The sequence below is a fragment of the Passer montanus genome, unplaced genomic scaffold (genome assembly GCF_014805655.1).
Source record: "Passer montanus isolate IOZ18808 unplaced genomic scaffold, ASM1480565v1 scaffold12, whole genome shotgun sequence".
NCBI lineage: Eukaryota > Metazoa > Chordata > Aves > Passeriformes > Passeridae > Passer > Passer montanus.
In genome coordinates, this window is record NW_024358722.1 from 1648055 (window position 1) to 1674487 (window position 26433).

Here is a 26433-nt window from a genome sequence, read left to right on the forward strand (position 1 = left end):
CTCACAATAGAACTGTTTCCCAATAAAGCTGTTCCTGTCACACAACTCCACTTTTACCTTTACATATTAAAGAGTGCATGGTTTCTGACAGTGCCAGCCCAGCTCTAAGCTGGGCACCACCACACTAACTCAACTCTGAAGACACACAAAGACATTTTCTCCATCTTCTCATTTCTGCCTTGTGCCAGCAGTGGAGCAGAAGTCATACAAGCTTCATTTAAATAATTTAACCAACAAGAGAAAGAAGTACCTCTCAGCCTTTTACCCAGCCCTGTGAATTTTACATGGTTTGGTTCAGGTGTACTTTTGCACTTTGGCTATACCAAACAGAACACATATATCCTTACTTACAGTTCAGTGTGTTACTCTAAAGAGAGCTCAGAGATCCAGATGTAGCTTAAAGTCACAGTAAGTGTAAGTTTTGGGGTGGGAAAGAGGAGGTGGTTAAGAGCAAAGCTCTGCTGAGGGCTTCTCTCTGAAATAATCACTCATAAGTGACTGATTATTTCAGAGAGACTACACTGAAAATGGGAAAAAATGATCCCTCTCTCCTCTGTACTTCAAATCTCAGCACAGAAGCAAACACCATTCACAAGCAGCCATTGAGAACATCCAAATAAAGCTCAGAGAGAAGCAAATTGAAAAGGATCCTAGTGGTCTGTTTTATTACAGTGCCAGCTCCTCATAAATTCTAGCTGAAAAACAGAAACTCAATTAATCCAGGGAGCTAATTAGGCTCAGCAACTCTTCAGCAACTCTATGTTAGAGCTAAAGCCAGATTCCCCAAAATCAGCAGTGCCACTTGTTGAGGAAACATGCTCAATAAGTAGACTGTGATTTACAGGACAAGAAAAAAAAAATCCTGCAGTTAAAACCAATAATGATCCAGATTTTAAATAATTTAGGGACTCTGCTCTTGGCTAGGCTAACTTCTACCAAGCTACGTTAATAAAGGGAAGGAAAATGTCTTTTTTTTTTCACTCCCCATGTCCCTCCTTCCTTGGCTCCCTTACTTGGAAGTATTATGGCAACCACAAGTTTGGCTCAGTTTATCTGTGTGGTTTAGTTGTTTTATATGAGAAGACAACATAGCTGCTATGGAATAGCAACCGGAGCAGCATAGGAGCCTGCCTGCCTCTCGCCGGGATGCCCGTGCCCTGGCAGCGCAGCAGGAGTGCTGGGAAGGGAAGGGCTGGAATGCAGCTGAACGGTGCCTGTGCCTCTAGGGCAGTCACAGGGGAAAACACACAGCAAGAGAAAACGTGCAGAAACATTCCCTGACCATCTGCTGAGGACACATTCTGGAAAGCACCTTCACACCAGCCCCTCTGGGCGGCTCATTTGAGCAGGAGCAGGGCAGACACCCAGTGAGGGCATTTCCACCAGCCCTGCATCAGCATGAAGGGAGAGCACACTCCTTTGTGCAGCATCCCTGCTTCCAGCGCTGCTGCCCCCAGCTCCCGCTGCCTTCCGAGGGCCGGGCAGCGGGCAGGCTAAAGCACTGTGCATTCAAGAGGCCAAGCAAAGGGCGGGTTTGCCAGGAGGCCTCAGCTCCCGGGGCCGGGTCACACATGCTCCCAGGGCAGGGCAGCGGCCGCCTCGCTCCCCTCCCGGGGCGGACAAGCACCTGCCTGCCAGAGCGGCCTGACTCCTGCCCTACCCTCACGCCAGGCAGCTCGGGGACCGTTTCGGCCACCCCCCGTGGCAGTGCGGAGCGGGGACAGAGAGGGGACAGCTGGCTGCCCCCCGAGCCCTGCCCCGCACTGCGAGGAGCGACAGCGTTCAGAGGGACTCAGGCGTGGAGCACCGGGGTTATTTCCTCAAAGGAAAATTAGCTTCAAATGTTTGTAATCGACACATTAATATTCATGATCTTTTTGGAGGATTTCAGAATTACTTCATTCTGCTTAGGCTCGTTTGAGCTGCAGTAGCGACAGCAATAGTTTACGCTCCTTCATCAAGATGCCAACAATTTGGCAGCATGACCTTCCCAGTTTCCTGTGCTGGAGAGCAGCTCTAGTTATTCTAATTGCAATCCCAAATGGAGTGGTACCTGAAAATAAATTGACTGCTGTTCAGTTTTAGAAACCACTGCACTTGGCACTGCTCCTTGTGTAAATAGATAACATCTCCAGGAAACTGGGAAGGTCACTCCACAAAATACTTTGCATTTTGATAAGTAAGATTGTATATGTCAACCTCCTAGAGCCTTGGGCCCACAGCATTGTAGCAGAGGGCAGTGAAAGTGCACATACTCCCATGTGGAAACAGGGAAAAAAAGGAAAACAAAGGCAGACTTTGGCTGTCATTAATGATATGGAAATGAAACAATTCATCTATACCACTCATTAGATGTATTCCCCTAAGAAAGTTAGGCTCAAGAGTTCATACTGCCTCTGCACCTGCACACAAGGTTGCTTTGTTGCCTTCAGCAATAAACTTCTAGGCTTTTGGCAAATTCAAATAAAGTTTGAGAAAATAATATGCAAAGTTTGAAGATAATAAGTTTGTAAATGCTGGAAGGATTAGCAGCTGGGTGAAAGGAGAGAAATCTTATTTGTCCTCCCACAGAATGAGACAAATGCCTTCAACTGCATTCTTGAACACACCAGAGAAAGCACATAGATGAGAGAAATTCCCAAACATAGGAATATTTTTGCCCAGTATTTACACCCTTTTGGATGCCAGACTGAGAGACAAGTTGTTAGAAACATTATGTTCTTGATGCTGGTGCTCACAAAACTGTTCATTTACATGAACAGCAAAAAAAAATATGCACTTACATGATACTGGGTTCTGATCAAAAATTACCAAAACCCAAAACTACCAAAGCAGTGAAAATATGAAACCATCAGGATTAAAGCAAAATATGCAGTCAGAAGCCCCCAGTCATGCTTCCTTTTCTGGAAATCAGTGTAATACCTTTTAAATTTCCTTTTCACATGCAGTTCCAAATTGCTTCACAGAGATGCACAAAACTGCTAAAACCTGATAAAGGAAGAAATCCCTGTCTGTTGTCAAGGAAGATACACTTTACAGCAGCCAAGCAATCTGCTAACTAGGATGGGAATTAAGCAGGTGAAGCAAGTTCTGAAAAGGAGGAATTTTTTATGTCATCTCCCATTTCCAGCAGACACACACTGGCCTCAGTTGTTCAGCTCCAAACTATCTACAAATTAATAACCTATGACTTCCATTTAGGAATAATGTATTGGCATATACAGGGATTATGTAAAAATCCTAGACATAATGCATAACTCTCTTTCTAAAAATCAGGATAAGTAATAGGGGTAAGTATGGACTTAGCTCTCTAACTTTACACGTTTCTTTTGCTTTGGAGAAGAGTAAGAAAGCTGACTTTTGTCCATTACACTTATTTCTTTAAAAACGTAGGACTGGAAGCCAATTGCACTTCAAGGTCTCACTTTACAAGGGTCAAAATAAGTTTCTCAGACACGTGCAATGATGCTTGCAGAATCTAATGAACAGAGCATTCTATGGCCTGCAAATCCTTGGCCTCTGTATTTGTACTGCCATCAGTCAATACAGGTGGGGTGACCTTGTGAGGAAGTGCAGAGACACCAAGAACTCCCTTCACATAAAAATGAATGGCTATCAGACAGCCAGAACTTTCATCCACAGATGGGCTGAGCTACTCACACAACTGGCTGATTTAGAGATGTGATGAGACAGGCTGAGCAATAGCAGTGATGATGGTGACTTGCATGGCAAATAAGGATCATAGATGAAAATTTCCTGCCTGTGCCTGTGTTTTGATTAAGTCCACAAACCAGCCCCCAAATCGAGGATTTTATTAACTGAAATCCACTGGCACTGTGGTCCAAACCCAGCTGTCTCTGAAATCTCCAGAAAAGCTCCCATAAGCTTCATCAGCATCTGAACTGGGTTTTTACAGATTTAGTGACAGGATACATGAGACAAAGACTAAACCAGTCCCTTCTGACGTCAAATACATGGCATTGAAATTAAACTGTGGAACCACAGGCAGGTTTATGATGACAGTTTTGGCAGCACGGGACCAAATCTAGCAGCTGGTGCAAGGCAGTGGGAATTCTGTCATCTATAAACATAGGCATAAGGAAACTAAATGTTTGATTCTTTTATATCTCTCACACTCCATACTTCATTCACAGAGGAACCTAAATAAAACCTGAGGGACTCCAGGCTAAGCAAGTTCTATGTGATGTAAGTAAAAGTAGCAAAATTGGTATATAAATATTTTTAATGTATATATTTGCTATTTAAACCAACTGGAGATAGGCTGCTTCAATACATTTATCTTCATCCATGAAGCAATTTAAAATTTTAAATTATGCACATGCATTTTTCATGTTATCTGAAGTTTCAGTCTCCCTTTAGATGGATTCTTCTATTTATTTTGCCCACTATAGTAACATTGATAAGACAAGATTCTCCATAGGCTCTTGTGTATCTGACACTTAGAGATCTTCTCATAGCCTGCCACAGCAAAGGAAAGGAACTCTTTTAAACTTGTTGGTTAGCAATTGTTACATTTGTAGTAACAAATGTTACTACAATTGCGTGCAGTTTCACCTGAGGTGACCAGGACATGCTTTAGAGCCCATTATATCTATTCTGCTCAGAAAAACAACTATAAATTTGAATATTTCCATGTTAATAGCTGCCTCTCCACAAGGCTGATAGTCAGAACAGAGTTGTGAGTGGAAGAAAACAATATATAATACCAAAGTTTGTATGTATTTACTTTTAAATCATAAAAAAGATCTCTCTTAAAGTTAGCTGTTCAAAATCCAAGAAGCACTAAAACAAAATTTCAGAGATAAACCGAACCAGTTTTTCATAAAAAGATCCTTTCAAACATTAACTGTCTTTAAAAAGCCTCAGACTGGAATCATTTACAATGTGCCTGGAAGGTCCTACTTCTGTTTACAAAGCCGCTGCTGATACTGAGGAATTCCCACAGCTGAAAATAGTTGAGGCTTGAGTACTTTTTGGCAAAGTACTTATTTTAGCCTTACACTCTATCCTTGGCATCTGCTGTTGAATTTAGCCAGACAGGATGCTATAAGGACATTTGGCCTGAATCAGTACAGCCATTCTTACGTTCTTAGAATTGGCTTTTAAAGGTTTACAGCCTGACTCTGCAGCCTCCTTCCTGCATCCCCTCTGCATGCCCGCTGTGACCTCCCAAGGACCTGCAAAGAGTTCCTCAGCATTCAATCAACCCAGCCCTGGCCAATACGTCTGGAGACACAGAGAGGCCAAGAGGAAAGACAGTCATTCTGGTAAAGACAGCACATGGACAACCACCTTAGAGGGAGAAGGAGGAAAGAAATGCATTGCTTAGTCCTGTGAGCCTATGCCCCATGGGACCAAAGCAGCATCAAAGCACAGGTGATGCATGGAGTGAGAAGAAACTGAAGTATTAGCTCCTGCCTCTACCCAGTACAGAGAACAATATAATCCTCCTAAAGCATTTAGAAAACCCATCCTTAAAAACATTATGGCTTTCTAACACTGCCCCAACACATTTCCCTTTAATAGTGGCATGCCAGCTACTTTTCTATTTGCTCATGCTCTTTGGTTTCTGTCGCTCTCCCTCCCCAGGGGTGGGAATGCTCCTGGCCACATGTACAGACATGTGCTCTCTATCCCTTAACTCTATTTGGGTATAGAAGACAAATTAATTTCATTTTCTCTCATGTGAAAAGCTCCCCTTGCCAGACTTTCTTGTACTTGCTTCAGTCTCAATTCATCCTTCATCTATATGGGAGACCAGCACTGCACCTAAGAGAGAAATTGCTAGCCCCTTGCATAACTATTACTATTTGTCTGCTGTCATTCCTAATATCTCCTCAGATTTCATTGCCTTGTCACTGTTAATTTAGCTGTGGACACCTGTGATCATCAGCCAACATGCCTAAATCAGAACACACCCCCATCCCCTTTCTAGCTGATGAGCACCCAGATTGCATCAGAAATTATCAGCAGTCCATCAGGGCAAGCCCTTGCATCAGTGCCATTTGTATTACTGCAGCCCTGGAGGTGCCACAGCTGCTCCCATCTGATGTTCTGATCTGCCTTTGTACAGATGATGGCTCTCAGCTTTGTGTCACTGTGATTAGCATGCTCCTGCTCTGCGTGCCAAGGCTGCTGATGATAACACCAAATAAAACCTCTCCTAAAACTGGTCCTTGAAGAACTTCCCTAGTAGCTTTCCCTCTAGTTTGATAGCTCCCACTTCCATGCTAGCTACTGTTGTCTCTGCAGTCTTCATTACTTGATGCATCTTAAGGCTCCTTGTCTTCTTCAGCTTAACTAGTAAATTCTCAGGGGACACCAATCCGGGTATTTACTCAGATCTAGACAGATAAATTTCTTTCACCCTGACATGAGGTACCACATCTGCACAAAACAGAGGGTGAGGGCTGTATCCAGAAGGCTGGATCCAAATGTATCCCCATCTTGAAAGGAGGGTTGAATTTAAATGCATGGACATCTGTTCCAGATTTCCTGCTCTTAGACACAGTCAAGATATTTCAAGGTTCACCATCTGAGAAGGTAATGTTTGTTGTCTGGATTTACTTTAAACTGAGTTTCAACTCAGGGTTTCCTTTTTGTTCCTCTCACATCTGAGTGATAATACCAAATTATTGTTGCAGCAAGACTTTCTTAACATCTCAGTATTAACTTTTGCAGCTATTGCACTAATAAAAATTGATCATTTAATTCAGATGATTTAGCAGTTAATTAATTTGAAATCCTCTCTTTTCTCTACTTTTACCCCTCCTCTTCCACACACTGACAAGCAAATCATTTACAGAGAAGTTTGTCTGCTGACTGTATGAATTTTACTCAGTAGGAAAATACATTCCTGTAATTGCATTTCAAATGGTGAGCATCTGGATAAATGAACAAGTTGTTCTATGAACAGAGGAAGAAATGAAGGCTAGTTTCCCAGAGTTTGTTTCCTGTGTTACTCCACTATCCATACTTTGGCTGTCCCCTCAATTCCACCTTGCCACATCCCACCTAACTCACCTCCTTCTGTTGCAGCTCTATCCTCTCTCCTTGTTGGCTTGTGGATGCTGGCTGGCATCTGGCTCAGCTGGCTGGCAAACCAGCATGCAACAGAGCAGTGTCATCACAGCTTCATGGCCCAGCCTGCTTCTGCCCCACCCCTCTCTCAGTCTCAAGAGTCTTGCTCAGACCTCACATCTAAAGGCCTGTGCCTGCATTAAATCTGATTGGAAATGGTCAATTTAACAGCTAATTAAAAAATGTATTTGGATGACTAGCAATGAGATTGTCTGACCATGTATGCTTTAACCTCTCAAGAGATAACTAAAATTCCCTCACAGCACCCATGTCAGAGAAAGTTCTGCTTGCAGAGTTTGTCTGGGTTCACAATTTGGAAGCACAACATTGTGCATAGCAGTCATTCCCACCACCAGCTACTGAGGACAGACAGGGCATTTCCCGTATTAGCACTGTGAGAGTGATTAGAGCCACCTATTTATAGCTGTGAAATGAAAAAAATCTCAGCTCAGAGATGCCAAGTTAGCCAGGCTTTTAAATCTTTCCTATCCAGTGGCTTAGATTATTCCTGCCTTATTATTTTTCAGATCTGTGTTATGACTTTGTATCCAATTAATTCTGTGGGAGGACAGCAGTTCCAAAATGAACACAGAATAAACAAAATCATTAAGAAAAGGACTGCTACTAGAGTTCAAGCTGTCATTATACTGTTAATATTCTTCAGTACTTCAGGTTTAAGGGTTTTTTGTGTGTTGTATGACATATTAAATATGTAGCAAAGGGCTTAAATGGCCTTTTCTGTTTTCAAAGCCAGTACTGTACCAATTAAAAAAAATAATAATTACCCAAAAGGGACCAGAGAAGTTTTGACAGCCCATGAACCTTCCCTCAGTGCAGCTGATTTGCATATACTGTAGCTAAGAGGTGTATTTGACCCATGCATTTATAATTAACCCTTAACTTTTCATATATAAAGAAAAGCTTTATTTTCATTTCAGTGATTTTGTTGCACTGTAATTCCAAGAAACACCAATTAGCTATCAAATGCTGACAACTCACACTTAGCACTGATTAGGGCTAGATATGAGCTATAAACCTATCACATTACTATAGTGCAACAGCTCATTACCAGTCTAGCTTTCCTAGCTAATCTTTTATACTAATTTTTATTTAGAGACCTACTGGCCAGCTCATCTGAAAATTATATGCTAATGATCCATGAAGAATTGAGAGCTTTAAATGGTAACATGGGAGAAAAATTAATTCTGTTTGATCTCTTTATGTTATGATAGATGCCATTTAATCAATTAGGACAGTAGAACATATCATATCACATCATTCCATTCCAGAGCTGGCAAATACAAAGGAAAACAGGAAAGGGTGAAAGCTTCACACATCTTGACCTTCCCCACAATATCATATATAGTATGAGAGAAGGTTAGGAGCACAGTCACTGAGACAGCAGTCAGGACACTATTTCCTGTGGCTCTCCTGCAACAGGGGCTTGCCAGGGATGTGACTGCTGCTAGGAGAAGGGACCTGTCAGAGACAGGGTCACAGCATTGTGCACCATGCCTTGGGGAGATGTCAGGCAGGCCTGCTGCCAGTTAAGCCTCCAAAAGATTTAACAGTGGGGGCTGGGCCCCTGGAATGTCCCAGAATCAGCAATGCAGCTTACAATTATTCCTGCCTCCTTCTCCCCCACCTGCTTGAGATTATGAAAGTATTTAAGAAACTAAAGATACTGCAACAGTGACTGCTTCACAGTTATTTGCCAGAACTCTATAATAAATCAAAGTTATTTCTGAGATACACTGGAGATGCAGAAGGAAAAGAACACTATGTTTCATAATGCTCCACTAGCTAATGAGTAGAAAACATTATAGATGGAAAGATGTAGGTAGGATCAGGTATGAAAAGGTGTCTGATCCATACTCTGCTAAACTTTTATAAATTAAGGGCATCATGGGACAAAAAAATCCTATATTTAATAACTAATATTTTTAAAAATTGACAGCAATGACAAATATTTGAAAAGCAGAACATGATCATATTTAGGGGCTATCTCATCTCCTGCAGTCTCACTGGGCTGGAGTTTATTTTCTTAAGACTGTGATATTCACCCAACAGTATTGTTTCCCATGTTGACTCGTTACAATGGTGAATGAGTCAAAAATAGACATGATCACACATTAATGCCTAAACCCCCCAAATGATGTCTCTAAAACAACCACTCAAACATTTCCATTGCTGGTCTGTACTTGTGCAATTCAAAACTTGGATAATGGCAGAGCACATTATGCTGAGCATGTTCTCAACACCCATCCAGCCCTGACCTCAAGACAATAAGTCTTTAATATGCCAAAAACTGGACTTTATTTTCCTAAATATGGCAGTAGAGATTTTTTTTTTCTTCCTGTTGAGAAAGAAGGAGAAATCCCTTATGACTGCCCTTCTTGGAACCTGCACAGCAAGAGGAGTGAAGATCTGCCACTCTGCCCAGATTTTTAAATCTCCCAAAAGAGTATTCTGTACATAAATATGCAAAAGTTTTCAAATTTAAGTGCCAGAAATGTTTCAATATGAACATAATCAGACCACAGTGTTGGAAGATGTTCCTTCACTATAATAAAGGAGCCAGAAGGAAAAAGCACTGTACAGATAGACCTATTGCATACTATGAGGTTAACCAAGGAGAATTTACTCACACATTCAGGCATTGCAAAATGCAGTGAAAGATAACATGAGCAGCATATGACTTACAATACCATCATAGAATACTTAACTCTTTTTTAGACAAGTCTCTTTGTATTTATGCCAATAATCATTGGTAACATTTTTTAGTTGGCTTCTGGTGAAATGAAGAAGTACTTTCACATTTTGGAGTCTTAAAAATGAGCTTATATTAAGCTTCAGTTAGTGGCACGATTAATGGATAATACACAGAGAAGACTACAGAATTCATTAGCTAATGTGGATTACAGATTAGATATTAGTAGAAAACATTTGGTATTTTTTATTTCTGAGAGATTAATTAAGATGAAACAATACACTGGTAACACATTCCATATGAATATGAACACGAAATTATTAACAAAGTTATGTTTGTTCTGAAATTAAGTTTAGTTCCAACAGAGAGATAACACAACTGTTTAATGCATAAAATAGGTAAGTAATTGCTGGCCAAGATGGCTCTCACATAGCCACACTATTACTGTTAGTGTTGAATATTAGCTTACTATGATTTTATACACAGCCTGCAACATTCTTTATTCATAGCCCACGCTGTTTAATGCATAAAATAGGTAAGATGGCTCTCACATAGCCACACTATTACTGTTAGTGTTGAATATTAGCTTACTATGATTTTATACACAGCCTGCAACATTCTTTATTCATAGCCCACATCTAAATGTTGCCTGTTTAAAAGATCTAGTTGGGTTTTTTTTTACTCTCTTCAGTTAATTATTGTTCTCTTCCATAGGAGGAATATTCTTAGGAACAACAGTTTTCCCAATGATTAGGTATCAGAACAGCTATTAGTGTGGTGCTCAGATTCCTCAAAAGAATCAGGTATTGCTCCAGAGAGAAGCACTGTTGATGAATGGAACCTGGCCAATGGAATTAATGTTTTTAATACTATCTTTTTCATGGGTGTATATAATAGCATTTTCAGAGGAACTATGAATTTTCTTGGGAGGATGAAAAAAGCCATTCCAATTTTCAGAATCCACCTAACATACATAGCTGTGATACCATCAGAGACCAGGGATAATATAATATATATTACATTAATGCCTGAATGAATAGTCCAGTACCTGCCTGGGCTATGCCTGGCCCTGCTGGGAAGAAGGTGACAGTCCCTGGGAGCGTGAACATTCAGATTCACAGCAGCCAGAGACTTCCTACAAACAACATGCTCATGGACATGAGGCTCCCTGCACTGAGGGGTGTGAGAACAGACACAGCACCTGCAAATGGACACACAGGAATTTACCACTTGTGTAAAACTCTTGATTTTTACACCTGACACACACATAAATGATTCCAGGCAAAGGAGCTCACTAAGGAATATCTTGGTTTCAGCTCCAACAGTCTGCAATCATGAGCAGCACAAAACCAATAAAAGCCACTGATTATAGTGCCACTGCACAGCACACAGCCATCCAAAATGGCAGCAGTCACCTAACAAGGGAACAGAAAATCTGTTACCAGCTTAGCAGTCTTATTTTGTATTCTCTATGATGCAAAGACTCTAAAAGTTACCAAAGCACTCCCTCACTTTTTCTGTAATACCCCAGTAAGCAGCCTCAACATTAGCTGAAAAAACAGGAGTATTTCACAAATCTCACCAGAGCACAGTACGGTAGGGTGCCAACAGGTTCTCTCTCACATACTTTCAGAGTATTTTCAGAGTCAAACCTTACTGAGGTTTGATCCTCCATCAGCTCCCCCTCCTCCCCATAGTTTATACACCAATGTAAACTACTACAACCACAGCAGTTATTCTCAGTTTCCTGTGACATGAGAACTGTCCTCCACCACACCAGTAATGTCCACACATGAGAGAGATGTCCATGATTCAAGAGGTGAACATAGGCATGATCTGACTGAGAACACAGAGCTCCTAGAATACTCTCTCTCTCCTTGAAAAAGTGCAGTTGTTTCTCCAACACCATACCTTTGAAAACATTTTTGTTTGTTATGTTTACGTGCCAGTTGTGTAGCAGATCTGGATACTACATCTAATTCCCATCCTCCTGCATAGGCATGTAACTTAAAAACACTTCACTCAGAGCCTGTGAAAACTGTTGTTTGCAAAGGAAAAGGAGCACAAAAGATTCTGCTACTCTATTTATAGATGGAGACAGACATGAAAATTGTGTTCAATTCCTAAAAGACTGCTCCAAGGTCCCACTTGCGCAGAGATGATGAGGTGCCTTTAACAGCTCACCTTGTAAGTGCTCCCCCTTCCTTTATTCTCTGCTGTGTCTGAGCTGAGCCGTGTTTGTAACAGCACCCAAAACAGCCACCACTGCTCTCTGGAACCACCTGCACCAAAGGGAGCCACAAGGGCTGGTATTTCTGACAGTGTGGACATACATTTTGTCATTGATTTTCAAATAGAGTGAGGTTTTGTTTCTGACCAAGAGCATGAACTAAGGAATGGGGAGAAAACAATTTGGTAAATTCCAGCATCTCTCAAAAATAACCCATTGGAAAATAATTTTAAATTGTAATAATTTTAAATGCAGCAGGTAAGACAGTTTTTTCTGATGGGATGATAAGGCAAAACAAAGCTAAAAGACAATACAGATAAAACAGTTAAATCTGCTGTCTGATATTAATTTTACCAAGTCTTGTCAGATATTGCTAGAAAGCATATCACCTGGATGGCACTTACAAAAAAAAATATTTTAAAAACTAAAATAATCAAACAAATTCATCCTGCAGCACAAGAGAGGTAATTTTCATCTTTCAGAACATAGTTCTAACCAGCCTGCTTAAATCTAAAAAGTCTATGTATATTTTAAAAAACCCACATCTGTTCATTGTGTATAGACCTGGAGGCAACCACCAGCCAAAAACTTTGATCATCCAGCAGAATCTTGAATCTGAAGAGCACAAGAGGATTATCTCCATTGCTTTACTCCCAAATGTGTTATGAAAACAAAAACTTCAGTAAAAAAACATCTTGCAGTTGTAGTGTCATTCAAATACTCTTGAAGCAATAAGGCAAACTGGCTGAAGTATCCTCCACTTACAACCACACAATTCTCTTAAAAGCTTCTAGGGCCTGTCACTCCATTGAGAGGGTGATGTCTAAATAAAGTCCAAGAAAAGAAGGACTTCGAAAAAAAATTCAACTATTTGCTCAGAAAATGTAAGCACAGGTTATGTTTATTCTTAAGTTAAACTCACAGATACTATTTAAATACACTGAAGAGGAAAAAAAATAGTCCTGCTTGTGCCACTTCAGTAGTCTCAAATCCCCATTTGTGTGGCAAGTTTCTGCATCAACTTCTTGAGCTTTAAATTGATGGTCACAGACCCATTTGCAACCAATCAATAGATGATTGTACTTTTGCAGTTTTCACATTCACCAATTTCATCAATTATGTCCCTTGCAATTACAAACAAACTCAACATTAGGTAACACTTAACCACTTACTGCTTCTTTCAACAAATAAGCTGCTAATCATCAAATACGGAACATGAAATATCCCCTGGCAAGGATTTGAGGATTATCTCATCTAATTAAATATAAGCATGTTTTCTAATCTGTGGGTTTAAGCCAAATCCCAATAAAAAGATTTCCATTGATTTACCTAGAGTTTTGGATCAAGGACTGGGAGAGCTTGCTTTTGCAATTTGAAGAGAAAGAGACCTTAAAAAAAATGTGTAACTAAATGATGAAGGAAAAAAAGTTGTTCACCGAGTTTAAATCATCTGGCACAGGAATGGACTGCTAGGGTAGGATCTTGAGAAACACATCACTGAGATTTTCTGGATTTATTTGACAGTCATGAAAGTATAACAATCCATCCAACCACTGGTTTTCAGGCTCCTAAAAACAGATTTTATTCTACCAGACACACTGGAACATATTTTATTGTTTATTTATATAACTGCCAGCCATCCACAGACACTTGACAATCAAGGACAATGATGAATTATCAAAAGGAAGTACAGCTATTGAAAATTGTCAAAGATTTGGATCCAGAACTCTGCATTGAAATTGCATAAGCCTAGCCCTTAACCCATCTTCAACAGTCTATCATGTAACTGTTAATGGATATTTGTTAGTTACAAGTTTATTTGGCTTTTAAATTATTTTACCAACTAAGTGCTCACTTCAGCTCTTGAGTAGTTATTCCACTAATAGGAATCCCTGTTAGCATGCTTTAAAGTTTATATTTCTCCACATCATTACTTAAAAATAAGAAATCATTCTGCCACTTTGTCTCACCAGACACAATTCTCTTCTCCTGTGTGTATTCACATCCTTGAAAGACTACAGAGCAGTTGTCATCGCTTCTCTCAAAGGCCTCCTTTTCCCTACAAGCTATGAAGCTTTATTTCTGTCACAGTGTTCTTCCAGGTGAGTAACCCTTTCATTACAGACCATTCATAATTCTTCTTGCTTCTTTTTTAAATTCTCTACAGTCTATAACCTTTTATTAGCAATGAGATGCAAACTCCAAACAAGTAGCTATATACTGGCAGATAAATAGAAAAGCTATTTTCTTTGGTCTACTGCAGTGGGATGTCTTTTTGCTCTGAGTCACAGTGGTTTTGTACAAGCAAAGAAGGATCAATACGGAAATGAAATTTAATTTAACACAGCATATCCATATGCAACTATTCATGAAACTGGAGATAACCAAAAATGTGAAATAAGCCTAATAAAAATTATTACATGCTTTTTGATAATTTGCTGCATTGTACAAGAGGTAGTTATTCCAAGGATATGACTATTTAAAAATTGTTCAATTGTACATGAAATGAATTATCACCACATTTCCATGAGAGAAAATGTATTAATGTTCAATTGAGCCTGAACCAATGGTGGAACAGGTGAGAATAAACTGCTGGATACCCTGACTAAAGGTTCAAAATGACATTTTAATGAATTAAGTACAGATTAATTTTTGTATGAAATTACCACAATGGCCTATTTGGGTTCCACTCAAGCTATATTTCAGGAATAACTGCACGCTACTGGATTGCTTGTTCATTACCAGCCACGTCTGTGCTGGCCCGGGACCAAAGTAGTGTCCTTCTGTGATGCAGCTATCTGCTGCTCATAGGAATGGCTATTTAAATGCAATTAGTAATTGCTGTTAAGTCTGACTATAAACCACAGCACTTCCCTTCTCATTTCATTTTGCAGTCCATCATTATTTGCTACTTAGGGAATCCATAAAGTACTAATTCACTGAGTGGCTCAAACAGCATTCAAAGAGATACTTCATGAGGCCTGATTCTTCTCACTTGAGTGCTTGTGCAGAATGGAGCTTGTCAGCTGAGGTCTGTTGTGAAACCGGTGCAACAGGAGTTCAAGCTCAGTGAATGCAACATAGACACTTACAGCCATTACACACGTTCACAGACACCGCTGCTCCAATTCCTGTCACGTTGCCAGACTGGCAGGACTGAGTTAAGAACCCAGAGCTGGGGAATGGCAGCTCCACTGCGCCTCTTCTTTTGAGGATTTTGACTCTTTACTCCCTCTCCTTAAGTTGATGATGAAACACAGTGCTGTAAGATGTGTGCAGATAGAGCTCAAATCTACACTATCAGCTGTACAAACTATCCTACAATAAAGGACATAGTTGGTGAACACTGCAACAGCAACTGCTGGAGCATGCAGACTCATCACCTGCATGTTCCTGAGCTGCTGATTAAATTATTCTAATAAAATGCAGGAAGTTTTCCTAATCTCACAAACTGTGCATCCCTGATTTTATGTAGTCCCCTGGAATAAAGAAGTAAATTGCCAGAAATTTAACCTAGTAAACTGTCAGATAGAGAAGTGCCCCAAAGGTGAATATAATTGCCAGATGCTCATTGTATGCCTGCTGTCCTCATTATATGCATGCTGACAGAGTTTCATTGCTCTTGCAGGCCACTGCATTGCACTTGCCCAGTGACAAAGGGCACGTGCCTTAGGCCAGGTCTTCCATGGGTGACACTGCTTCCAGTGGCTTCAGTGTCTGTTAGCTAAGGTTCTAGTCCACACAGACCTGGCTGAAAACATCAAGGAAAAGTTCATTTGTTATTGAGCAGACCCTGTTTTTGATAGCTAATTAGGAAGGATTTCACGTTCAACAAAATGTCCATTGACCATTCTACTACACTCTCTTACAATTGGATCATTCAGGGATATTTCTTAGGCTTATTTTTCTTTTTGAATAGGCTCATTTCTTCTTGTTTGCTTTCCAGTTCCTCTCTGTGGATTTTTGTCTCCTCTACACAATTTCAGGGTCTCTTGGAGCTTTTCCATTCATTTTAGGCCATTTCCCAGCCCTGTGATTCTGTTTCAGCTGTCTCTCATGCCCTTATTCCCCCGCTTCTTCTGCTCTCACAGTTCCTCAAGTAAAACAGCAAAACAGTTTTTCATCCACTTGTAGTATATTCAATATTAAATTAACATGGAAAGATTGGAGATACTAAAGAGCACACCAGGTATTTTTTCTGAAGCTGTGATCCTTGTACCATGTCCTCATTGAGAAGGTGCAAAAGTTAAGGAATAGAAGACATAGATGAAGCAGTGGAAAGTAAAAGTGATTTAAGTTTCTTAATGAAAAACAAAAAAACCAAAAAAATTTCTAGTTTCAGGTGCAGATGAAGTAACCATTAAATAGATTGTTCATCTGACATATAGTTCAAATGTGTCATTAAATTAAACAAAAACCTAGCAAACAAACATAGTTGTGTGAATCCAACAAAGCTAGGGCTTTGTACAAGCTCATAAATAAGGGCAAAATCTCCAGTACTAATAATAATTATTGCCCAAGAAAATCCTAACATCGTCCTGAAAATCCTAACTTATTTTCAGAGAAAAATAATATAACTCATGCTAAAAATGCAAAGGCAATGCATATAAACAAAAGATCCCTGGCATTTCAGTTCTTCTCACACACAGATTTTTACAAAGATGAAACAACTGCAGATAGATACACCCATCTAACTAAGAAAACAAACTGAGACACTGGATCCATCCAAACCCCATTTTCATTATTTTTCAATAATTAACTAACAATTTAAAGAAAATATCTGATATACAGCTCATTCCTTAAACTAGTATACCACAATACTATAATCCAACACTTTCCCTTTTCTCTTTACTCAAAAGCAGTAATATTCTATATTGGACAAAAAAAATTCTCACATTCTGCATGACATTGGGACTATTTATGTGAGTCATAAACTCTAAAGAAAGAGGAAAAATAGGGTAAAGTCCTAGCATTAGTGAAAAAGTATATAGTGCTTTTGCCAACTCTGAATGCCCTTTAAAAATCCTATTTGATTTTTTTCTAATTCAGTTTTATAAATGTGAATAAATAAATAAACACATGAATAAATTATTTTCCAAAGGTCATGCAGAAAGAAAAAATGGATTAACCCATGCTTTAAACACCAGATTAGATCTTAAAACACAGTGGCTCTGCTATAAAGCATTTTGTGCAACCTTGCACCAGTCACTTGACATAATTATATTTTCTGCACATAGGATCAAATAAAGCAATACCAGCATGTAAGACCTGGGAGGAAATGCAACCATATGACAGAGAAACAGAAGTGCCAAGAATAAAATTCATGCTTTTAACTCACACTCATCTATTTTACTGACAAGACTCCCTCCTTGGATAAGCATAAGCATAAGTTGAAAATATAGGCTGCCTCTAGAAACACTGGCACATTGGGATAGCACATTAAGGGAGAAGCCTATTAAATAAAACAAGCAACAATTTCTGGAAAAGAAATTCATACAGCCTTGTATTTTTCTAAACAGTTTCCTTACATTCTCACAGTCATTAAAATGCACAAAAATGATTATTTCCAAAACAACATTACCATGAATTATTACCACCCATGTTGCCTAGCAACTGGAGTAATTTTTGAATAGTGAGCTATAGAAACCAGTATCTGGAGTTTGTGCAAATGGGTGTTCATTTGAGGGTTTAAAACACATTCCTCTTGGAAATCAGAGGCAGATAATACAGCACTAACATAAAACTGAAATACTCTTAAAAACCTAAAATGGCACTAACAATTACTGCATCATAGCAAAACCCTTCTGTAGCAGATCTAAGCCCAACCATATTTGGTCACTGACTCCCTTGCTCTTGCTTGAGCTTGCAAGTGCCCCTTTCCAATTTTTTTGAAGATATTTGACATTCCCATGGAGAAAATAATTCTTGCCCAATCTTCTGAAGGATTTCTTCATAGCTCAAGAGCAAAAGAAACTGGTGACATAAAATGGTAATGTACTTAAGTCAAATAAAAATTTTATTTTTATATATGGCACTGAGCTGGAAGAACTCAGTGGTTCATACCATGACAGAACAATTTTCTTACTAAGGTTCAAAATAGGAAATAGTGACAATAATAGTGACTCTGAGAGATTAGAAAGAGATTAAAAGTACATATATGAAAGATACAAACTCCCAGAAACCATGGTCTGGTCACTCATTGGCTGCAAGCATTTGCCCAGTGTTGGGATTCTTGTCCTATCCTCAGACCTATGTGAAATTTGACTTGAATACAAGACAAGAGCCCCCAAACCACATCAAACCACATTGTCTGATGCCCCAGAATTTCTACATTACTTTCTTACAACTTCAGAAAACAAGTTCCTGCTAAAACTAGTATAAATCTTTGTTACTATTTCCAAAATGGGAGTGTATGGAGGGGGCTATTCCCAAGGCAGAAAGATTCCAACTGAATGGTTTCCAAGGCTTAGCCTTATGGGTAAAAATTAAAGAAAAGCAACATGTGCTGAAAAACAGCATGTGTTTCTCATAAAGACTGCAGGTGGAGAGGGAAATTCATCCCTGGCACAAACACAAAGACCACTGAAGGCAATGCAGCGGCATCTGCTTACACCAGCTATGAATCTGAACAAGCTTTTCCCTACAACTACTACCTGTGGAGATAAAGCTGGATACAAAACTGAAGTGAATTAAAGAGCCTGCAGCCTCTCAAAGTTTAGAGAACCAAATTTTCGCAGTCAGAGAAAAACTATGCATTGTGAGTTTCCAAGTTCCCAGGAAGCCATGCAGTGGCTACTGACAGGCTGCCATAAAATACTTAATGGCTGTTTAATAGCTCAGATACAGCAAAGATGCTCCATTTTGTCTGCTGCTTTATGGAAATTTATTGAGACCACACACAATGTGCAGAGCTGTCACATAAGAAAATGCTTCCATTGTTTTCCTTTGGTCCCACTAAAAAAGGCAGTTAACAAAAATACAACTTTACACTTAACAGTAAAAGAGAACACCTCCTAGAGAAAGGGGAATTACCCCAGCTACAGAGGCTAGTCACTGCTCTAAACAAGAGGTGCTACTGAACACATATAATCTCTTTCTGTGGGGTACTGAGCCTCTTCTGCAATACAGCACAAGCACATCCAGATTGTCCTGCCTCTCATCTCCACTGAGGAGCAGGACACACCTGCACTGCTGGATCACTGAGCTAATGGTGTCTGCATTCATCCAGCCACCAAAACTCTTATTTCCATTGCTCAGGAATCGACCACATATGGGAAAATTGTTTTCTAGGTTCTTCTCAGCAAGAAGAAGAAGAAAAGGGTAGCTCCAAAATATGCCAGTATATTTTTTCAAATTATATTTTTTAAGTCCTCTTAGAAACAGGACATTGACTTTGATTTACAGATGACCAACCACTTCTCTACACTCTATAATATCTTCTTATAGGGAGAATTCTTACAAGGAGTGAACTAAAGAGGGGATTGTGACCTGGAGAGAGCTTTGATCATCTTTCAGCAGTACAGACATTGATGAGAAAATACGCTGACATCTCTGGCTGTGTAGGCTCAGAAGTGCAACAGCTGGGAGCCACAGCAAAAAGAGATTGAACACACAGCAACTAGAAGATGTGCTTGGTAATGCTTTTCTCATGGTCAGTCATTGCCAGGAAAGACAATTGTTGTATTTGGTAACTATTCCTTGTATGTTTAGTTCTAGCCTAGTGAGCATTACTAACATTATCTTTTGTATTCCTACCAGTGACCTTGTCTTCAAGCCATAAAATCCAACAGGAAGAAAGACAGGTTTGTGATAAGCATTGCCTGAGTTACACTCTGTGAAATGCAGAATTTAAGGTATTTTCATGCTATTACAAGGTGCATGATCCACTAAACATTTAATGAATATTTATATATAGAAATTTGGTTAGTCATTAACTGAATTCCAGCCTGATTAAGCTCCAGGAATGGGAATATTTCGTAAAATATGCTTTTATGTCCAGACTACCAAATAATTTTTGAAACTAAAGGTCGGAAAATAAACAGGTTATCACCAATATCAATCCATTTTTACTTGCCAAAATGAAGACAAAAACAAAGAAGCAATCTTGAATGGACATGTGTAAATAATCATGTTTGCAGCTTTTTAAATGCTAAAAAGGGTAAAATGCATGGACTGAAATATTGCTCTGTGGATGACTTGGTTCATTCTCTGTTGTTCCTAACTCCTGATGTCATATACCTGTCCTTCACAAATGGTGACATGCATTGGTAGTTTGATTACAAGACACTACTGGAAGCCATTTCCATGATGCTAGTTGCTCCTCCCTAGGATCTAGGCTGGAGAAAAGCCATACCACCCACAAAATCAGGAGCTTCTCAATAGGAAGGCAGCGTGACTCCCTGGGCCGGGAAATGAATCTGAGCTTCCTCTCAGACCTGCACACTTGACACACAGGATGAGGCAGTGATGGCAAGAAATGAGCACAAGGAATACCCACTAGGTGAGCAATTTCTCTTGTTTCCCAGACGCCACCTGCAGTAGCAATGGTCACTGGTTTACTGTGGCAAATAGGGCCTACTTCTTTTTTTGCATATGAAAAGCTGATACTGAGATTCAAACCATGCAAAAAAACCCTCAAAGTAACCTTAGGTCACAGAAGGAATCTCATTACAAACATGCATACTCATTGTGACATATATTTCCAAGAAAGTAAATTACATACAGCGGACAGCAAGATAATTTTCTCTACAGTGCCGCATTTATGGCAACAACGTTCCTCTCCTTGGAACAAATATGAAACTCTCTCACATGCTTTGAAACATTAAAAAAGTATTTGAACAGCCACAGAAAACAAAACCTTAATATGTTGAATTCAAACCTTAAGATCTTTCAGCCACCTGGGTCCTACTTCAGCAGGCTTCTTCCTTTGAAACCTATTTGTCAAACGTAGTGTGCATCTACCAGGTGTAAGGTCAGATAAGGTGTCACTGAACCTCAGCAGCTTTTGCCACGGCTCAAGAGGGCTGCACTGACCCCAGCAGACTGTTTTGCTCCTTAGCCGAATTTCCCTCAGGCACAGACAGACAAACTCCTTTCAAGCGTCCTCCCATTAGGCACAGCCCAGACCACCACTTACTTGTATGGGATGTGTTTGCTCCCGTTGACAAGGGCGAGGATGACATTGCCCAGCGCTGGCAAGGACAGACAGAGGCCAGAGCTTCCCTCACGGCTCTTGCTGAGCACTTTCACGCAGCTGCCCAGGTCAATAAGGTGCAAGCGGCTGCGGCCTCCAGACACTGCCATAAACAAAGAAAGCAGACAGTTAGTGTGGGCCTCCAAAAGCAGCTTCCCAGGAAAGCAAAAGGCTCACCACGACTTGTGAAGAGGAAACAAGCCAGGAGCCTTCCCTAATTCCCTGTAGCAGACACGGCTGTAGGGGTCCTGCAATGCACTGTCAGCCTTTATGGCTGTACATTGCTGCCTACTCTGAACCTGCTTAAAAATTGCTGAGTACTCCCTTGCTCCTGCAGCCTTAACACTGTGAGAGTCACCACTGTGACTATATTTTTGAAATATAGCTCTATTAGCCTGTACCTGACTTCGCTGTGTTTGTCACTGTTTGATTACAAGACAATTACAAAACTACTGTTTCTCTGTCTGGAAAACCACAGGCTGGGAATTCCTTCTTAGTAAGAAAGGATACTTTTCTTATTTTTCCCATTCTGAATACTTTTATCTTATAAAGACACTGTGGCATCTGTGGGATGCTCAACTTTCCTCAAGTCTATATACATTCACAGTATCATTTCAGCTAAGAAGTTTGCCAAGACATGGGTGATGGATTGTGAAGTAGCACCTCTGTTCTCAGAATAGTTTCTGTAAAACCAACAACAGTTTTATGGTTTTTTTTCTTATTTACTCAGCACACTACTTCCAGAGTGAAAAGATGCTACCATTGAAACACCAAGATTAATAGACATTTGCTCTCTTTAAATGCCTATGGTCCCTTTTGAATCCAGACTACACAGAAGTGCTTCTAGCTCTCTACAAGCTCAGAAATATTTCCTAGCTGATTTTTTTGCTTCTGATCTTGGACCACTCCTCCCCATTCTCAAAAGCTAGTCTAGAAGCGGTCTGTAGGAAAAGGCAGATTTATTTCTAGGATCTTAAATCAATAGGTACAGAATAGAACAGAACAGAATCACTAGGTTGTAAGAGAGAGGTAATAGCAATATATGAGGACACAAACACACCTTAAACAGCAGCACAAATACTTTCACATCTGAGTTTAACTCTATGCAAGTTAATTCACAGCCTTTTTGACACAGGATCTCAACTTGCACATTTGGTAAGAAAAAAGAGGGAAGATGAACAAAGACAGAAGACCTCCTATTGGACTTGTGAATAATATTCCAAAATGTATCCAGTATCTCTCTCAACAATTGTTAAAATACACTGACTTCTGCTGCTTTAAAGTCCTCTTAGTTCTTCAGCTCTATCGGGTGTTAGGCAACACTGGACTTCTATGTATTCCTCTCACCAGAAAGTATCTACACACACTATGGGCTCCTGCACTGACTGCAGAAAATTAGGCTGCCTTGGGGAACCAGTAAGGCACCTGCACCTCTGAACTGATCATGGAGTACCTCTGTCTCCCCTCTAAGAGTCTTTAAAACCCTTAAAGAGTCCCTAAGTCCTCTAACATCACTATCCTCAGAAGGCTGGAATTTCTTACTTGAGTGTCTCACAATCATTTATTTAGAAAAACAAAGAAATGCATTTAGTTGCTACTGCAAATGACTGTAGGTGACTTTACTGAATCATATATAATAAATATTTCTGTTACTAATATTATTAGATGTCAAGAAAACAAAGGAAAATGGAAGAAATCGCTACCTTTCAAAAGCTGTCATATTGTTTCCACATATACTCCTATTACACAACTTGAGGAAATCCAGAATAAGATAACTTACTGGTTGTTTCTTTCTTATTTAATTTACATCTTGAAGGAATATTTTTGAGATAGATATATTTTTGTAGATCCAATAGAGATATTTTTGTAAATCCACTTGATTAATCTGAAAATGAAGTTATATGTTAGGCAAGTTGTCCAGTAATGTGCCTGGCTACTCTGGAGTAAAGAAGTGGAACATCCTAACACTTGGGTCCTCTTCTAAGTCACAGAGACTTTGCAGAGCTGACAGCTGAAAAATGACAGTGATCCAGTTCTGCCACAATGTCATTTATTTCAATGGTGCTAAGCCTGCTTCATGACATTCCTGGTAATGAATCTAACAAGGAGGTAAGTACAGTACCATCGCCTTATTCTAACAGTCATTTTTTACCAAAATCACACGTTAGCCAGCCCTTTAATCTATTATCCTTTAGAAGCTTTTTCTTTTTTTCTTTTTTTCCCCTTTCTTCTTATCCTTTTTTAATCCTGTTACTGGAATCTATATATCTCTACTATCTTCATGTTTTTTTTCTGAGAAGTCCTTCATTACAGCAGGAGACAGTGATAATCACTAGGCGCCCTTTCTGAGCAGCTGGAATTTCCCCTCATTCAATTATCAGTGGGATCTGACCCTGCCTAGCTTGTAAGGCCACTCAGATATGGGAACTTGAAGACAGGAGGATGGTCTGGCCACGAGACAAAGATATAACTAGAGGCAGTGGGCAAAGCATGCTGTATTCTAACCCAACAGGATCGTGCCTTCTTTTTCTGAAATTATAGCCACAAGAAAATTGTATTTTCCCTTTTATTAATGGTATTTGAAAGTAGAAGAAAAGGACTGTGTGTGCATGTACTTTCGTGTAGCAAAAAATATGTAGCATTAAATAATTGCAACAATTATTCCCTCAGAATCAGCCATCTTATTCCTATAAACCAGTCTGCTTGAGTATTCACTGTCTTCCTTTCCACCGCAGGGTGGTTAATTAATAAATCTTTAGTTAATTGAGATTTCTGACTGCCAATTCCACAGGGGTTATTACTTAAATACATGCAAGCTGCATTTCCATTTAGAGCAACTTTTTGGTTTTTTCTCCTATAAGTACAGTCAGTGCAAATTTTCTTCATTTAAACATTAGACGTTAATAATGCAGTGCTGATCACCCACTACACATCATGCCTTGCAATCTATTCCTTATTTCCAACAGCCTATGCAGAGCCAGGAGCTGAAACATATGCTGCTTCTGCAGAATTTCTTAAGCCCATGAGTTCAAAGAAGCAAGCAGATTTCTCTGGTGTCTTTCAAACAAACATTTTTCCCTGTAAAGAAATTATTATTTGGAAAAAAAAAATTAATGTCAGAGTTTTCTTTTTCAGTGGGGGTTCTTCCTACATTATACAAATCTTTTATCATTGGAATTTACTGACAAAAACCACTCTCTGTATATCTTCAGTCATAAACAATTTGAGAGACTTGAAACAGAAGACAAATGTAATGAAAATATAAATGGTGTGAGAAAAAAGAAAACGGTGAAAATTATAGAAACATAAAGTTAGTCATGGAAGCACCTCTTCCTCATTTAAAAGGCAGATATGGAAGTAAAGACACAAGCTAGTGAAAGCATACATGACAAAGAGAGGGAACAAGCCCATCTGAAAAATCCAGACCCTTTACAAAGAACCACGAGAGTCCTTTGTGCACACTTAATTGGTCCAGCACCTAAAATATCATGTATCTCCAAGAAAGGGTATAGTTTATGGGTTGTCAACATCAGCTTCCCAGTTTATGGATTGTCAGCATCAGCTTCCACACACACTGCCCTATTTAGGTGCCAAAGAGGAACAGTTAACATAAGGGTGCCAAGGAATTCCAGTCACCACAATATTTTAATCCATAACCTCAATGCTATCTGTAAAGACATTAATAATTGGAAAAGCACCTTTTGCTTTCAGATACAGAGCCCACACAGGGCTGAGATTTGCCAGTGTCTCCAGAACAGCAGCTAAACTGACAAGTGACAGTAATAATCCCCAGTGGCCTTTAATGGCCTTTGCTGGTTCTTCACCAGGCACTGGACAACCTGCTTGTATGAATGGCCCCACCCCACACCGAATGGAGAATCTGCTGCTTTTCACCACTAAACAATATTGTTTGAGGGCCCACTTTCCAGGCGGGCTTGGAGGAGACAGAGGAGAGCTTACTTCCGCCCTTGCCGCTCTTCTCCATGCGGTACTGGTAGATGTGCAGCGTGAAGAGCATGTGGGAGTTGCGGTGATCCTCCTCGTCGCAGTCCCGCTGGCTGCTGCGCCGGGAGGCGATGGCGGCGTCCAGGAAGAAGGCGGCCTTCTCTGCCGTGGGGGCACGCAGCTCGCTCTGATTCTGGAGCTGCAGTTAACACCAGGGAGAAACGGCTGAGAAATTCCCGCACAGGTAAACACCACCAGACAACTTCCTGCAATCGACATATGGCGTGGATACACTGGCTTCTACTGGGACCACAAATGAGGAGGTGCCCAATGGAGTGACACCCTCCTGACACTGGCAGTGGCAGTAGCATGCCCTCCAGGAGCCCTCATGGCTAGAAGTGGGAAAAAAAATTGTGGAAGACACGTCACTCCCAAACTCAATAGCTGGTAGAAAACAGCAGTGGCAGGACTACGTGTTATCCTTCAGAAAGTGCTTCAGGAAGCAGTCCACAGATAAATCTAAAAAATAACCAGCTGGTAGAAAACAGCAGTGGCAGTACTACGTGCTATCCTTCAGAAAGTGTTAGAAGGAAGCAGTCCACAGATAAATCTAAAAAATAACAGGACTGAAGCTTGTGTTCTGCCCCATGCCATATGAGGAGCAGCCCAGAAGAGAAGCGTTTTCCTTGCCCCTTCATACCACAAGTTTATTATGCACCTGCTCATAAGCCAGGGCAATGCATTAAATGGAAGAAGGCAGGTAATGTATAAACATTCTTATTTTCTGGACCTCAGTCCCTGTCACCAGCCTGTTCTCAACTCTTCTAAGTGACAGACAGCATAGGAGGGCAGATATTATTAACCCCTCCTAACATTAGGAATGCTTGCATGTTTCATAGCACCTGCAACTAGTTTGTCTGCACAAGGGACACATGACTGTGCAATCTGATGGCATTAATTTTGGCAGTACACAGAAACGGCCCACAGCCCATAGGATAGATTTGTCTTGTCTGGCATAAAAACAGCAAGGAGCTCCCTGGTCATGGGGTTTGTTTCCCTGCTATAATATAGCTGAAAGTTAAGCCCTCCAAAAGACAGTAATTCTGTTTTCTCTTTGCGGTCATTAATAGTCTGATGAGGGATAAAGCTGAGGCTGCGTGTAGGATTCAGTGACACAGCTGAAGGCTAAGCTCTCTCAGGAAAGAGGGTGAAGGACAGGAAGGAGTTAACAAGGCCAGCAGAAGGCAGTCTGTG

At 40.1% G+C, this 26433-nt stretch overlaps 1 protein-coding gene across 1 annotated transcript in view; it reads right to left on the minus strand.

Annotated features, from left to right (window-relative positions):
* The window catches only part of KIF26B (kinesin family member 26B), a 276855-nt gene that overhangs the window by 33730 nt on the left and 216692 nt on the right, over window positions 1-26433 (minus strand). Inside the window, exons 9-10 of the mRNA XM_039698003.1 lie at window positions 25195-25378; window positions 21178-21337 (exon numbers count right to left, since the gene is read on the minus strand). Of these exons, the coding sequence (XP_039553937.1) occupies window positions 21178-21337; window positions 25195-25378 (344 nt within the window). The remainder of the gene's footprint in view (window positions 1-21177; window positions 21338-25194; window positions 25379-26433) is intronic.